At 40.9% G+C, this 18,102-nt stretch overlaps 1 protein-coding gene across 1 annotated transcript in view; it reads right to left on the bottom strand.

Moving 5' to 3' along the window:
* Positions 1–17,558, bottom strand: part of LOC132896734 (collagen alpha-1(XXIV) chain) — a 286,940-nt gene extending 269,382 nt beyond the window's left edge. The window contains exon 1 of the mRNA XM_060937767.1: positions 17,080–17,558. Coding sequence (XP_060793750.1) covers positions 17,080–17,126 — 47 coding nt within the window. The 5' untranslated portion in view covers positions 17,127–17,558. The remainder of the gene's footprint in view (positions 1–17,079) is intronic.
* Positions 17,559–18,102: the final 544 nt, after the last annotated feature.

Raw genomic sequence — 18,102 nt, 5'->3', positions numbered from 1 at the left:
GGACCGAAAGGTACTGAATTTGTATCACAGACTTCCAATTGTATTAGTTTTTTTTTTAAATAGAACAATTAATGAATTTAGGGCCACGTTGGCCCTAAATTCTCCGCTATTTTTTCCTGCTTCACCATGACCCAATTCAAGATCCTACATCATGCATCATGTGGTGAGCTTTCCCCGTTCGCGCAAGGCATTGTGGGATACAAATTTGAAACAGGAGAGAACAATGGCAGATGTGAGTGTGCAAATGAAACGTGAAAGACCGACTACAGTAACAGAAAGCAAGAAGAAAAGACGTTATGTTGTGAAGGAAAGGAAACGCAGGACCAAACTAATAAATATCGGTGGTCAGCGAGCACCTCGGTGTGATCAGCTGTTTGTTTAGTGACAGAATGATGTAACTGTCAGTGCACAATCAAGGTAAACCTGTGCATATGCACACAGACTTCCTCTGTCTGCCTGACTGCGCAAAGCGAGTGATTTCATACACATTATTTGCACGGGAATCCCGTCAAATTAAATAACTTCCCAGCCACAGAATGGCCTGATATTTTGTGAGATATTACAGAAATAAACATATATCACAATGACCAAATTTCAGAGGGAACTAAATTTCACCAATTTTATGAAATTGAAAGGCCATCTAGCTTTAAAGAGTCACTGAAGGACCTTTTTCTGGAACCTTCAAGCCCTTATTTATTCATTGAACTCTTTAAGAACTGTTTCTGGAGGTTGAAAATGCCAATGAACTCCAAAGCCATTCATTATCCAATGAACCCTTAAAGAACCCTTTTTGAAAGCTACCAACTCTTATTTATCCAGTGAACTCTTAAAGAAACTTTAAAGAATCTTTTTTCAAAGCTAAGAACCCTTAATTGTCTCATGAACCCTTAAAGAACCCTATTTGAAAGCCAGGAATTTATTAATCCAGTAAACTGATAACAGGAACTATAGTGTTTTGTGGACATTCCACAACAGGTAAATGTAACTATAAATGGATAAAAAGATGATGTGTTGTTCTTTAACAAATTAAAAATTGTAATTGTTGGTAAATTGTTGTGTGCATGGTGGTGTAGTGGTTGCCTCACAGCAAGAAGGTTCTGGGTTCGAACCCAGCGGCTGGCAAGGGCCTTTCTGTGTGGAGTTTGCATGTTCTCCCTGTGGGTGTGCTCCAGTTTGCCACAAAAGACATGCAGTTAGATTGACGTGGGGTGGCCTTGAGCAAGGTACAACCCCAATTCCAAAAAAGTTGGGACAAAGTACAAATGGTAAATAAAAACGGAATACAATGATGTGGAAGTTTCAAAATTCCATATTTTATTCAGAATAGAACATAGATGACATATCAAATGTTTAAACTGAGAAAATGTATCATTTAAAGAGAAAAATTAGGTGATTTTAAATTTCATGACAACAACACATCTCAAAAAAGTTGGGACAAGGCCATGTTTACCACTGTGAGACATCCCCTTTTCTCTTTACAACAGTCTGTAAACGTCTGGGGACTGAGGAGACAAGTTGCTCAAGTTCAGGGATAGGAATGTTAACCCATTCTTGTCTAATGTAGGATTCTAGTTGCTCAACTGTCTTAGGTCTTTTTTGTCGTATCTTCCGTTTTATGATGCGCCAAATGTTTTCTATGGGTGAAGGATCTGGACTGCAGGCTGGCCAGTTCAGTACCCGGACCCTTCTTCTACGCAGCCATGATGCTGTAATTGATGCAGTATGTGGTTTGGCATTGTCATGTTGGAAAATGCAAGGTCTTCCCTGAAAGAGACGTCGTCTGGATGGGAGCATATGTTGCTCTAGAACCTGGATATACCTTTCAGCATTGATGGTGTCTTTCCAGATGTGTAAGCTGCCCATGCCACACGCACTAATGCAACCCCATACCATCAGAGATGCAGGCTTCTGAACTGAGTGCTGATAACAACTTGGCTCGTCCTTCTCCTCTTTAGTCCGAATGACACGGCGTCCCTGATTTCCATAAAGAACTTCAAATTTTGATTCGTCTGACCACAGAACAGTTTTCCACTTTGCCACAGTCCATTTTAAATGAGCCTTGGCCCAGAGAAGACGTCTGCGCTTCTGGATCATGTTTAGATACGGCTTCTTCTTTGAACTATAGAGTTTTAGCTGGCAACGGCGGATGGCACGGTGAATTGTGTTCACAGATAATGTTCTCTGGAAATATTCCTGAGCCCATTTTGTGATTTCCAATACAGAAGCATGCCTGTATGTGATGCAGTGCCGTCTAAGGGCCCGAAGATCACGGGCACCCAGTATGGTTTTCCGGCCTTGACCCTTACGCACAGAGATTCTTCCAGATTCTCTGAATCTTTTGATGATATTATGCACTGTAGATGATGATATGTTCAAACTCTTTGCAATTTTACACTGTCGAACTCCTTTCTGATATTGCTTCACTATTTGTCAGCGCAGAATTAGGGGGATTGGTGATCCTCTTCCCATCTTTACTTCTGAGAGCCGCTGCCACTCCAAGATGCTTTTTTTATACCCAGTCATGTTAATGACTTATTGCCAATTGACCTAATGAGTTGCAATTTGGTCCTCCAGCTGTCCCTTTTTTGTACCTTTAACTTTTCCAGCCTCTTATTGCCCCTGTCCCAACTTTTTTGAGATGTGTTGCTGTCATGAAATTTCAAATGAGCCAATATTTGGCATGAAATTTCAAAATGTCTCACTTTCGACATTTGATATGTTGTCTATGTTCGATTGTGAATACAATATCAGTTTTTGAGATTTGTAAATTATTGCATTCTGTTTTTATTTACAATTTGTACTTTGTCCCAACTTTTTTGGAATCGGGGTTGTACTTAACCCCTGACTGCTCCCTGGGCACTCTGGTGTGGCTGCCCACTTCTCTGTGTGCGTGTGTTCACTGCTTCAGATGGGTTAAATGCATAGGATGAATTTCACTGTGCTTGAAAGTGTGCATGTGACAAATAAAGGTTTCTTCTTCTTCTTGTAAGAGGAACAAAACACTTGGGGATGTGCTGTTATTGGAAAATAATCAACTTCAGGGGGGTAAAAGTAACTCCATCACACCACCACATTGTTGGTTATTTTCCGACAATAGCACAACCCAGTATGATTTATTCCTCACACATTCCACTCATCATTTTTTTAAGTAAATAAACCTTACTGATGAATTTAAATGATAGATCAGTGATACAGTAGTAGAATAATCAGCGGCATAATCATTAAAACAGACAGCAGGCAAACTGAACAAAACCCGGAACTGAATTCTGGCAGCCAACTGACAGTTTTATGACCCAAGTCCAGGCAGTGTATTTTACTTACACACACACACACACACACACACACACACACACACACACACACACAGCATCTGGTTTGAATGTAATGCTCAATATTGTCTAAACCGTAACACAATGCATTTATAATTGAATTTTCCACAGAACCCTGTATCAGACCTGGAGCTCAAACAACACTGGATGTGAACAGTTTTCAACAAACTCCCACAAATGATAGCATGCTATTAAAAAAAACTAGACAGGGACACTCTAACGAGTGCAAACCCCGCCTTTTCCCTATTAAAATACATTGGACGAAAATTTAGAAGTTCTGCCATGACCTTGACCTTTGACCTCCAAAATTTAATGGTTTCCTTCCTGGGTGATTGGCAACACGTACAAAATTTGGTCCAAATCGATCCATTGGTTCTTGAGATATCTTGCAGACACACAGACAGACAGACAGACAGATACACACACACACAGACTGACACAGGTGAAAATAATAACCCCTCCGACTACTGTCGGCAGGGTTAATAAAGTTCAGAGGTATTCAGTTAACATTCTCCACAACATTTCAAACTTAGATCAGGAATAAAATCAATACCTAATATGAAGCAAAATTCTGGCAAATTCCTCACACTTTTTGTGCTACTTTATTAAAATAAATAATGTATTATGTGTTTAAAACAACCATTTAGGACACTTCCTCTCTGTCTACTCACTGGTATTCTTCTGTGAAAATGCTGTGGGAGGAAAAGTTTGACTGGAAAAACAGGCAAACAAAGAAGTGTCACCTCTTCACCACACATCTACCACTTTACAGCAAATTTTAATGATAATGATAATTAAAAAGTTATTAAAGATCCTATTTCTGGAGGCTAGTTGAACCTTGTTGCCATTTAAGGCCTGCGTTATGCAATGATTTTGTTCCATACAGGATGAAAACACTGGGTTATATGCTGCTGTTGTAAGTCACATTAAAAGATTTGTAGAAGTGTTATAATTTTCACCTGCAAATTGTTAATTATGCATTTGAAAATTACTGTAAAATTTATAGTATAACAATTATTTACAATAAATGTACAGTAAATATAAAACATATTTAAAGTACTGTAATATATTCACAGGTAAAGTGTTAATTATGCTACTGGATTTTTTTTTTTACAGTCTATCACAGTATGCTAAATTGTATTATTTTATTTTATCATAGCATTTTCAATTTTACAGTAATTCCCTGGTACTTGTAAATATAATTATAATATACAATAAAATACTCAGTATTAAATAAAACAATATCCACTACACTTTTATCCAAAGTGACTTACACCTGAGACAGGCAGGATAGAACTGAGCAAATTGGCGGTGCTGGGATTTGACCTTATGACCTTCTGATGTGCCGTTCACCAACTTCGTCAACTACCTAGCACTCATTCAACCACCTCAAATGTTGAATTAGGCTACATCCACACGACAACGGCAACGAGATTTTTTTTTTAGCGGGTAAAAAAAATATCGCGTCCACATGGGCAACGGATCAGTAAAATATCAGGTACATATGGCAACGCAACGCTTGCTGAAAACGATGCAATACACATGCCACACCTCTACGTGCGCTGTAAGACGGTCCCATCGGAGACACCAGAACAATAGAAGAAGTAGGACGCATGCGCATAAACCCCTTCTTGTACCCGGCGTGAAGCACTCACAGGAACAAACACACAACAACAAGAAGAAGATGGCTGCGACTACGCGAGGAAATCGTGCCTTCTGTGTGTACAATTTAGTTTTATTAGTGTGCATAGTTTTATATAACTTAATTCTCTTATTGTGTGTGAACATTTTGAAAAGCATTTTTATATAATTTATATAACTTTTTATATTGTGTGTGAACATTTTGAAAAGCAGTCTTATCCAATAAAAAAAAGAAATTCAAGAAATGGTTCAGTTGTTTATTTAAAAGAAAAGCTGTATACAAAAGTGAACGCAATGCAGTGGTTCATACAAAATAGTCTGTTGAAGGGTCTTCTGACCCTTTTCCCCTCTGCCTCCATTATAGTCAGGTAACTGTTGCTTTGTGTGGAAGGCTGTACTTTCTGTTCATCAAAGCAGGTGTAAATTGTCTGTCTGGCAGGTCAGTCAGATTAATGTGTAAACAATTTCAAAAGATTCTTATCCAATAATAAAGATTCTTATCCATTGTTGCTGTTGTTGTTACGAATGATGCGCGCGAGAGTGCTGCTTGTTCTAGTCATGTGGTTGTGGTGTCATCGTACACAAATCCGTTCTACTCATCCAGACGACTTCGCAACGGCGCCGTTGCCAGATTTTTCCACTCTGGAACCCGTTCTCAAAAAATATCGTTTTGGGGCACCCAAAACGCCGGTGCCGTGTGGACGCCAGGCCGAAACGATAAACAATTTTATCAGATTCACCTGAATCCGTTGCCGTGTGGACAGGGCCCTAGTTCACACTAAAAGATGAATTCCAGTGCTTTCCTAATTGTTTTTCTTCATATTTAAACTTGCATTAAAAAGAATGCACTGAAATGATCACTAATTTCTGAAGTAAACAATAGCTCGCAGATAAACTGTGTAATGACTAAACAGGAAATTATATTCTTTACAGTCAGAGATTCATTCAGGCATGATTAAGATTGGCCGGAAATCAGATGTGTTTGGCTTTGCACAGTTCACCCAGAAGTAAGAAGGTCAGAGGAAGGACAATCAGATAATCAAGTGGTGTTCTTTGACCCTGGTGTGGCAAAACCAGAGGAGACTACACACTCTTAAACTTAACTTCTCAAAATCTGTTGCATTTCCAGGAATGCCCAAAATAATTTTCATCTACAATGGAATATTTTGGTATTTATTTACAGTGTCAGTCCTATTCACGGAAATCTCTGACTCTGACTCTTGTGCTGTAAAGATTTCCAAACTTGCTCAGAAATGTTTAGCAAATTGGCCCTCAGTGTCTTTAAGAAGCCGGTGAAGTATTTATGTAGCATAAAGCTGGTGTGTACAGTAAAATCCACTTTGTGCATCCCTCCACACCGTGCCACAGACATGATGTTTGACCACATTATTGCAGTCCTGTGGTCAGACTGAACGCTCCACAATCTTCCACAAACCAGATGACACGCTGCCAGACTAGAGCCAAGTGGAGTACTGAGAGAGTCTGGAAATTATTCAATGGAAGGGGGAAAAAAATATCAGCATTCTCGCGTAAAGATCTTGTCACCAGGACATTACAAGTTCAAATCTCAGCACTGCCTGAACAACACTTTTAACCACTGAATGCTCAGCCGGAATTCTGCCTGAGGTATAATCCATAAAACACTATCTGCCAAATGAATAAAAAACAAATAGAACTGAAAATCTATGACAAGGCAAGCTAGAACAAATCTGCTTCACCAATTTTCGTACTTGTTTTTTTTTTTCTGGACTCAGAACCATTTTCTCTCAGAGTTTAGTGAAATGTGAAAGCTACTTTTTTGATACAAGAGCAGTCCAGACAGCAGATCCCTCTCCTCTTGAACACTGGTCTGGGGCTTCCCCTGTTTCAAGTGTCCTGATAGTGAGGAGAGAGTTGTTATGGTCAGTGGAGGACACTGAGTGCCTTATCAATGCGAACTTCCACAGGACTGGAACACCGTAATGAGCTCACCTTTGTGTTGTGAGCGCTTTCACTGAGAACATCATGAAAACATCTGTCTTGTGCTTACAAATGAAGGAAGTTGACATAAGAGAAGGGAGGGTATCTGCACCAATCAATGTGAAACCAAAGATCTGAAATAACAATAATGCCCCAGACATCTGAACTCTCCAGCAGGATCAGCCAAGAGAATAGTTTACAATTTACGTTTATTCATTTGCCAGGATCATTTTACACTTGAGCTGTACAGCAGATTAGCTGTACCAGGATTCAAACTGTCAGCCTTCGAATAAGAAATCCAGAGCTATATAAAATCACCACCACTACCTCACAGGTTCTCTTATCCACTCAGTTACAGGCAAAATTGGAGTTGTGGCAACTAAAATATTTGGCAAGACACCAAAATGATTTGTACTGAAACTTAGGTTCAGTGCTAGCACGTTTTTGCTATCATACTAGCTAAACCTTTAGCATACTAACCCGACACAGTGACTCAGCATGTTCAGCTTGGTGCAGCTAGCTAGCAAAAAAAAAAAAAATTAACAACACTGGACAAAAAAACAAAACAAGGAGTAGATTATATTAACTTAGCAATTTACTTTTAAGTAAAAAAGCACGATGGTGTAGTGGTTAGCATAGTCGCTTCACAGCAAGAAGGTTCCGGGTTCGAACCTAGTGGCCAGCGAGGGCCTTTCTGTGTGGACTTTGCATGTTCTCCCCGTGTCTGCGTGGGTTTCCTCCGGGTGCTCCGGTTTCCCCCACAGTCCAAAGACATGCAGTTAGGTTGATGTGGGGTGGCCTTGGGCTGAGGTGCCCTTGAGCAAGGTAGCGAACCCCTGACTGCTCCCTGGGCACTCTGGTGTGGCTGCCAACTGCTCTGGGTGTGTGTGTGTGTGTGTGTGTTCACTGCTTCAGATGGGTTAAATGCAGAGGATGAATTTCACTGTGCTTGAAGTGTGCATGTGACAAATAAAGGTTTCTTCTTCTTCTTAAAAATGAACATATGAGTGTTAAATGTGTTAGCTGTTTAGCAGAGTACTGGTGAGGCATTTGAATTAAGTTAATTTGATTTAATTGTGCTCTTTGTGTGTAATCTAGTTGGCATTTCTTAATAAGATCCATGTGAATTGTTACCTCAGGTTATTTTTTCCTAGTGTCAGGTGTTGAAATGTTGTTCTACTACCTCACAAAACCTTGTTACGAGCAAGGCATTTGTGTCAGGAATAAATGTAAATGCTATCCAGATCATGTTTAAGCTAATTGCCTAATAAAAAAGCTGCTTTTCATAATTTATTGGAAAAAGAGTGCTGTAATGAGTAGTTATTGTGAAACATAGCAGCACAACCGCAACATCAATTACAGCCAATGAACCACAAAGAACCAATAATCTACCAAAACAACAATGCTTGAACATAAATACCTTTCAGCAGACCAAACCAACAGAACACACACACACACACACACAAAGACAAATCCATTCATTTAAAAAATGGAACCAGAGGTGGAAATAGCAGTAGTAAGTTTGCTTTAAGCACCTTTAAAGCTAGACTGCCTTTCAGATTTTCAAGCGTAGGTCATAAAAATAATTGTCCCTGACACCCAGTTATTTTTGTTTAGTGGACCGAAAGCTACTGAATTCGAATCACAGACTTCCAATTTTATTTTGTTTTTTCTAATAGAACAATTAATGAATTTAGGGCCATGTGGCCCTAAAGTCTCCACTATTTTTTCCTACTTCACCATGACCCAATTCAAGATACTACGTCATGCATCATGTGGTGGGCTTTCCCCGTTCATGTAAGGCATTGTGGGATACAAATTTGAAACAGGAGAGAAAAATGGAGGACGTGAGTGTGCGAATGAAAGGTAGAAGACCAACTACAGTAACGGAAAGCGAGAAGACGTTATGTTGTGAAGGAAAGGAAATGCAGGACCGAACTAATAAATATTAAATATCGGCAATCAGCAAGCGCCTCGGGGTGATCAGCTGTTCGTTCAGCAACAAAATGATGTAACTGTCAGTGCACAGTCAACGGTAAACCTGTGCATATGCACACAGACTTCCTCTGTCTGCTTGACTGCATGAAGCGAGTGATTTCATGCACATTATTTGCTCAGGAATCCCCTCAAATTAAATAACTTCCCAGCCACAGAATGGCCTGATATTTTGTGAGATATTACAGAAATAAACATATATCACAATGACCAAATTTCAGAGGGAACTAACTTTCACTGGTTTTATGAAATCGAAAGGCCATCTAGCTTTAAGTGCTGAGGCGGATTTTGATGCTTGGCGTCGTTTACTTTAATGACCACTGATGAAAGAGTCTACAATTAGTTGACCACTGACCTGGAAGAGCTTTGGAATGTCCTTTGACCTTGGAATAGTTGTATGATTAAAGATTGTTGACACTGGGACTGTGCTGTTTCTAGGATCAGGTGTGTGATGGCAAAAAAAAAAAAATCCAGCATATTTGTGTGTGTGTGTGTGCATGCACTTGACCATTTTCACATCCCAGGATCTGAAAGTCCTACACACATTATTGTTCCTTGTCACCAAAGTAAGTTAAAAGGCACTGAGGAGATTCCCAGTCTGCTGCTCGTGGCTCCATCTTACATCTCCTCTACTGATGTGTTTTATTTTTACAGGAACAAACGTCATCAACATGTGATAGACTAAACTGAGCTAACATTCACAATCAGATCCACAAATGATCAACAGATTTCATCTCCTGGGCAATCCAGAATACGCTTCTAATCACGCTTTCACACATGCTGGCTTTGTTTCCTCTGGAAAAAGCACAAAATGTGCACTGTAAGTGCTTTTTTGTCCTGATAAGAAAGTGGCTCGTTGAAGTTCACACTATGACCATGATAACACTCTTCAGTCCTAGCTTGTGTCAACTAACTAACTAACTAACTAACTAACTAACGTAGCTTGCTGTCTAGATTAGATTTATTAGATTAAATTCTGTAATGCAGGTGGAATAAAGGTTGGTGGAACTCTCCTGATGAGGAAAATCAAGAGAATCTATGCTGCTTGTGGACTTGACTGAGATAAAGTGGGACGCCACATTGTGTACCAGTGTGAACATAGCCAAAATAACAAAATATTTTTAGTTACAGCCATGTAGGAATGTTGATCATGAAATATTTTCCATTCAGCATGTCATAAATCTCCTCATATTTACTCACAAATAAGACTCATTTTTCACCAACACTTTTGCATTCATCTCAGAAGTGAGGCGTCAAAACACTGAATTACGTTGTTTTCAACGTCTGTGGATTTGAACTCGAAAGTGAGAAAAAAGCTGGACAAAGTGGGACGCCTCCATGTTCATGTTTTGCTAGCAACAAGCTAGCCAGCTAACTGCGCTGAGTGATATATATTTTCTTCCTGGAAAACAGTGAACTGTAGAGTCAGTGTTATACATAAAACAAGTAAATATATCTGTATGTTGACTGATCTAAAGTTAATACCTGTAGATCCAGTGAAAATCATTTAAAGCTAAGAAGTGATGCTGTGTTTACTGTTCATGCTGTGAGCAGCCATGTTAATTTGATGTCACTTGCATTGAGGAAACATTTATAGCTTTCCCAGTTGGAATTCGGAGTTTTGTTTGGATCTTTCTAGTCTGAGGTCTGATATTCCGAGATACATGTTTTAGTAAAATGCAAGATTTTGTCCTCCATATTGCTTTTTCTCCTTTGTCCACAACGTGAGAGCTGACTGGTTGGGAAGTAGAAAAGCATTTAATGTTACTCGACACTTTTCTGACACTTTCTGAATCTCCACTGTGACCAAAAAGCGCTGAGAGCAATACCTTACCATTTTAACAGCTTCAAGGTCGAGGATTAAGCTTAAACCTAGTCCTGGTTTAGTGAATTGGGCATTTGGGCAAAATGCAAACTGCAGACAGATCAGATCTCCTTCAGATGGATTCTAACCTCAGCCTGAAAGTCTAGAAGTGTTCTGACGGCCTGAGTAAATATTTACTCGATCTATAGGAGAGTAAGTGGACAAAACTTGGAGCCAACTCATGCTCTCTCTCTCTCAGTATGTTTAAGAGGCAAGGCAAAGTTCACAGTGCCTCCATGCAGAGCTAACCATTATGCAAAGGGGAAAAAAACCCCTCCTGCTGTTTGTTTCAGACACTCTGATGAATGACATTACATTAAAAGGACACTCTAGTAGACACAGGCTCATTTCTCATCCATCCATTATCTGTAGCCGCTTATCCTGTTCTACAGGGTCACAGGCAAGCTGGAGCCTATCCCAGCTGACTACGGGCGAAAGGCAGGGTACACCCTGGACAAGTCGCCAGGTCATCACAGGGCTGACACATAGACACAGACAACCATTCACACTCACGGTCAATTTAGAACCACCAATTAGCCTAACCTGCATGTCTTTGGACTGTGGAGGAAACCGGAGCGCCCAGAGGAAACCCACGCGGACAGCATGCAAACTCCACACAGAAAGGCCCTCGCCGGCCACTGGACTCGAACCCAGGACCTTCTTGCTGTTAAGCAACAATGCTAACCACTACACCACCTGCTCATTTTTCAATGAATATATAATATATGTAAGGAATAAAGCACTCCATGTCCTGGTGTTATACAAAAATAATCAACAACGGCATGATGTGATGAAGCAGAGTCACTATTACCACTCAAATGATGATTCCTATAACTGCATGTCCTGAAGTGTTTTATTCTTCTTATACAACAACAATCTGCCAACAAATAGGGGTACAGGAGGAGTCCACTTCTGTACCCCAAGATACACTCTACACTCTAATGGGCTCATTATTGGACCTTAAGGTAACTATGCCTACCTTTTTAGGGCCAAAAAGGTACAACCCCGATTCCAAAAAAGTTGGGACAAAGTACAAATTATAAATAAAAACGGAATGCAATAATTTACAAATCTCAAAAACTGATATTGTATTCACAATAGAACATAGACAACATATCAAATATCGAAAGTGAGACATTTTGAAATTTCATGCCAAATATTGGCTTATTTGAAATTTCATGACAGCAACACATCTCAAAAAAGTTGGGACAGGGGCAATAAGAGGCTGGAAAAGTTAAAGGTACAAAAAAGGAACAGCTGGAGGACCAAATTGCAACTCATTAGGTCAATTGGCAATAGGTCATTAACATGACTGGGTATAAAAAGAGCATCTTGGAGTGGCAGCGGCTCTCAGAAGTAAAGATGGGAAGAGGATCACCAATCCCCCTAATTCTGCGCCGACAAATAATGGAGCAATATCAGAAAGGAGTTCGACAGTGTAAAATTGCAATGAGTTTGAACATATCATCATCTACAGTGCATAATATCATCAAAAGATTCAGAAAATCTGGAAGAATCTCTGTGCGTAAGGGTCAAGGCCGGAAAACCATACTGGGTGCCCGTGATCTTCGGGCCCTTAGACGGCACTGCATCACATACAGGCATGCTTCTGTATTGGAAATCACAAAATGGGCTCAGGAATATTTCCAGAGAACATTATCTGTGAACACAATTCACCGTGCCATCCGCCATTGCCAGCTAAAACTCTATAGTTCAAAGAAGAAGCTGTATCTAAACATGATCCAGAAGCACAGACGTCTTCTCTGGGCCAAGGCTCATTTGAAATGGACTGTGGCAAAGTGGAAAACTGTTCTGTGGTCAGACGAATCAAAATGTGAAGTTCTTTATGGAAATCAGGGTCGCCGTGTCATTCGGACTAAAGAGGAGAAGGACGACCCAAGTTGTTATCAGCGCTCAGTTCAGAAGCTTGCATCTCTGATGGTATGGGGTTGCATTAGTGCGTGTGGCATGGGCAGCTTACACATCTGGAAAGACACCATCAATGCTGAAAGGTATATCCAGGTTCTAGAGCAACATATGCTCCCATCCAGACGACGTCTCTTTCAGGGAAGACCTTGCATTTTCCAACATGACAATGCCAAACCACATACTGCATCAATTACAGCATCATGGCTGCATAGAAGAAGGGTCCGGGTACTGAACTGGCCAGCCTGCAGTCCAGATCTTTCACCCATAGAAAACATTTGGCGCATCATAAAACGGAAGATACGACAAAAAAGACCTAAGACAGTTGAGCAACTAGAATCCTACATTAGACAAGAATGGGTTAACATTCTTATCCCTAAACTTGAGCAACTTGTCTCCTCAGTCCCCAGACGTTTACAGACTGTTGTAAAGAGAAAAGGGGATGTCTCACAGTGGTAAACATGGCCTTATCCCAACTTTTTTGAGATGTGTTGTTGTCATGAAATTTAAAATCACCTAATTTTTCTCTTTAAATGATACATTTTCTCAGTTTAAACATTTGATATGTCATCTATGTTCTATTCTGAATAAAATATGGAATTTTGAAACTTCCACATCATTGCATTCCGTTTTTATTTACAATTTGTACTTTGTCCCAACTTTTTTGGAATCGGGGTTGTACATGTATGTTCCCAAGCAGTATATAAAGTGTTCAGGTAAGTGCCTTAGAGGGTACTGCCACCAGTGACACGTGGTTGTACCCTTAAAGGTCCAATAATGTACTTTATTTTCTGAAAGTGTACAGTTTTATATTTATTAAAGAATGACACCATACTTTTTATTTATCCATATGTACGGTATATATACAACGGGGTTGTATATACATTATCTCTAGATAATGAGATAAGATATATATATATATATATATATATATATATATATATATATATAAAATCTCATTATCTCTCTCTCTCTCTCTCTCTCTATATATATATATATATATATATATATATATATATATATATATATATATATATGGTTTATATATACAAACATTGTGAAATGTCCACAAGACAAGTTTGGCAGAATGATATTGCACTGGATCTCTGAACCATTCTACCACATTTACATGGGTGCAAGTATAAAATTTTCAAAAACCTGAAAAGTCTGACAAAGTCAGACGTGCATGGCGCAGCCATGCGGGGGGATTACAAAGGGGGGTGAGCCCCCCTTAGGGCTAAAAAAAAAAATTAAATTACAAGTTAAAATGGTTGTCTCTCATGCAATCTCATGCAAACATTTATAATATTAATATGATTTGCATATTCACATCAAATGTTTAATACATTTCATCAATTCATCTGAAATAATAATATTTCAAGTACAAGGCTTGATATTTTAAAACATCTAGCAACTACTAATTTAAATGTTGAAACAACCATTCTTAATATGCTTTTGCTGTGATACCTTTTTTACAATATATACACAGCTTGAGTTAAAATAAGGGGCCACATGTCTTGATGTCCTCAGAAATTCCTGGATTTTAGCAAATAACAAGATTCAGCTTTTTCCATATACAAAAATATCTATATTTTATAATCCATTACTGACTACAAATGAGTTTTCAACCTAACAACCACATTAGAAAAGATGATAAAAAAAGCTGGGCGGCACAGTGGTGTAGTGGTTAGCGCTGTCGCCTCACAGCAAGAAGGTCTGGGTTCGAGCCCCGTGGCCGGCGAGGGCCTTTCTGTGTGGAGTTTGCATGCTCTGTCTGTGTGGGTTTCCTCCGGGTGCTCCGGTTTCCCCCAAAGACATGCAGGTTAGGTTAACTGGTGACTCTAAATTGACTGTACAGTAGGTGTGAATGGTTGTCTATGTGTCAGCCCTGTGGAATAGCTGTGTTGATTTGGTCGAGCTACGTGCCAGCCCTGTGATAACCTGGTGACTTGTCCAGGGTGTACCCTGCCTTTCGCCCGTAGTCAGCTGGGATAGGCTCCAGTTTGCTTGCGACCCTGTAGAACAGGATAAAGCGGCTACAGATAATGAGATGAGATGAGACTATTTCAGAACCGAAAAAAACGGAGCTTCCGGCACATGCCGGAAAACTTGCACCCATGCAGTTACGTTATTGACCTATTTCGGTCATCTAGAGAAATATTCATCCTAGTTGGACGATGAAGAATGAGATTTATTACATGTAACACACGTACAGTTTATGCAGCGTACACACAAATTTGTCACACGTTCATCCACCAGTGGGTTTGGTTTGGCCAGATGGAAACAGGTAGACACTGCTATGAGGAATCTGTACCATTTAACTGGGCTTGTGAAGAAGACTTGTGTGGCCCAGGTGTTCAAACTCAGTAAAAGAAGACCACACTGAGAACAAATTTACTTCTGCTTGTTAATGTTAGCTAACAATTTCACAAGAGTTTAAGAAAATGAATAAACAAATCAGTGAGTATTATACTTAATATCTGGCTTGCACACTCATCTTGTTTGCACTAAAACCCATTACCCTGTAAACACAGTTGCCAGATTGAATTCAATTAAATTATTTTTGTTTTGTTTTTTTAACCCCATTTCTTTTCAGATAATCACTGGCCAAAAACTTCTGACTTTTAATTATCCCATAGGCATTCTTCCAAAGGCATTCTGTGACTCTGATGTGATTAGACAGACATCCAGCTGTGCACCCAGTCCTGCAACCCATCTGGCAACCATGTACAAATATTTTGACATCTCACTGCCATGTGAATCCATTCAGGGCATTTATCATGGACTGTGCTTCGAGCTCAGGGAGTTTGTGTCATACATGGCTGAAATAAAGTGTGACTTAAATGACATGTGATTAACTAAGTGTTGCAAAAGCGCTGCCAAATGAGATAATAATAATAATAATAATAATAATAATAATAATAATAATAATAATAATGGGCAGCCTGCGATAACCTGGCGACTTGTCCAGGGTGTACCCCGCCTCTCGCCCATAGTCAGCTGGGATAGGCTCCAGCTTGCCTGCGACCCTGTAGAACAGCATAAGCGGCTACAGATAATGGATAGATAGATAGATAGATAGATAGATAGATAGATAGATAGATAGATAGATAATGAGCAGCATAGTGGTGTAGTGGTTAGCACTGTCACCTCACAGCAAGAGGTCCTGGGTTCGAGCTCAGTAGCTGATGAGGGCCTTTCTGTGTGGAGTATGCATGTTCTCCCCGTGTCTGCGTGGGTTTTCTCTGGGTGCTCCGGTTTCCCCCACAGTCCAAAGACATGCAGGTTAAGCTAATTGGTGGCTCTAAATTGACCGTAGGTGTGAGTGTGAGTGTGAATGGTTGTTTGTCTCTATGTGTCAGCCCTGCGATGACTTGTCCAGGGTGTACCCCGCCTCTCGCCCATAGTCAGCTGGGATAGGCTCCAGCTTGCCTGTGACCCTGCACAGGATAAGTGGTTACGGATAACGGATGAACGGATAATAATAATACTTCCATGAGATCATAACCAAAATTCATTCTCATCTCATCTCATTATCTGTAGCCGCTTTATCCTGTTCTACAGGGTCGCAGGCAAGCTGGAGCCTATCCCAGCTGACTATGGGCGAAAGGTGGGGTACACCCTGGACAAGTCGTCAGGTCATCACAGGGCTGACACATAGACACAGACAACCATTCACACTCACATTCACACCTACGGTCAATTTAGAGTCACCAGTTAACCTAACCTGCATGTCTTTGGACTGTGGGGGAAACCGGAGCACCCAGAGGAAACCCACGTGGAGAACATGCAAACTCCACACAGAAAGGCCCTCGCTGGCCACGGGGCTCGAACCCGGACCTTCTTGCTGTGAGGCGACAGCGCTAACCACCACACCACCGTGCCGCCCTAATAACCAAAATTATTAATTAATTTTAAAAAAGGTTAATAATGCTGAAGTAGTTCAATGAATGGTAGGGAAAGGGCACAGCAAAGGTTTTTATCCCTAAACTCTTAGAAATAATGGTCAGATTGTAATTTTCTTTGTTCTTGGAATGTCATACCATCAAGGAGCTATGTTTAATATTAATACTTTGCCTGTATGCTGAATACCTTTAGAAATAATATAAGATACATAAGAACCACTGATTTAAGCTTTGCTCTGACCGTTAATTAAAGGTACAACATGCACCTACCCATGATTGTTAGAGTGCAAAATGCTTCCATAAAAAAATAATAATAAAAATAAAAATAAACTGATTTTGCAGTGTGTGTGTGTGCTGCAAGGTCTTACATAGTCCATATTTGCACACTAGAAGCAGAATTAATTGCAGGCAGCTACCAGAAGGACACACACACACACACACACACCGGGTTTTTACTCACGTTTGTGTAACGCGGCCGCCCCTTGTCCGTTGGGCTCCTAAATGCATTTGTATGCATCTGTCCGTGCAGCAGAGTCCTGGGGGAAAGCGGAAGCGCGCGCCAGATGAGACCGGGAGCGCGAGCCGGAGCTCTGTGGCGGCCGGTGAGGGGGAGAAAAAGCACGCGCGCCTCAAACTCTCCTCATTTCCCTCAAGCCAGAGATTGAGGTGCTCTCCTCTCCTCCTCTCCTCTCCTCCTCCCTTTCTCTCTCTCTCGGGAAAACTTCACACCTCCTAATCCCCTCCGATGAAGGCGCGCGCGCGCCGGGATGTTCTTAGGATGTGATCGGTGTCGGTCGTGCGCGCACGTGCAAGAACCGAATTCGTAGAACAATAAAGCCGGGGTTCGGTAATGCAGCAGCTCCTCTGGAGGGAGGTGGGAAGCGCTCTCTCTCTCTCTCTCTCTCTCTCTCTCTGTCTCTCTCTCGCTCCGGGCAGCGGGTGCCGCACGTGCTTCGACTTGCGCTGTGCAGAAGTGCAGCCGCGCGCGCTCATCCCTGCCCCGAGCAATAATCGGTATCGGGTTTCGCCGATTCACCGACAGGTGACGTCACCGACCCGGTTCTCGAGCTCCGCTCCACTGTTATATTTATAAACCAGATCCGGGCTGTGTGAATCGACGATTCTAGAGTCTGTTGTGGCCCCAAGCAAAAATTTCCAGGGGCCCTTCTGACCAGTGTTCATCACCAATATGTTATAAATAATCTGACACCAACGAAAAATGCATGAAACCAAAATTTTTTAAATTCCAAATGTGAAAATACAATGGTAAAGAACAATAAAAACAATAAAATAAAATACAAAATAAATAAGCCCTCGGGCGGCACGGTGGTGTAGTGGTTAGCGCTGTCGCCTCACAGCAAGAAGGTCCGGGTTCGAGCCCCGTGGCCGGCGAGGGCCTTTCTGTGCGGAGTTTGCATGTTGTCCGCGTGGGTTTCCTCCGGGTGCTCCGGTTTCCCCCACAGTCCAAAGACATGCAGGTTAG

The sequence above is a fragment of the Neoarius graeffei genome, chromosome 13 (genome assembly GCF_027579695.1).
Source record: "Neoarius graeffei isolate fNeoGra1 chromosome 13, fNeoGra1.pri, whole genome shotgun sequence".
Classification (NCBI taxonomy): domain Eukaryota; kingdom Metazoa; phylum Chordata; class Actinopteri; order Siluriformes; family Ariidae; genus Neoarius; species Neoarius graeffei.
This window is presented reverse-complemented; position numbering and strand designations above follow the sequence as displayed.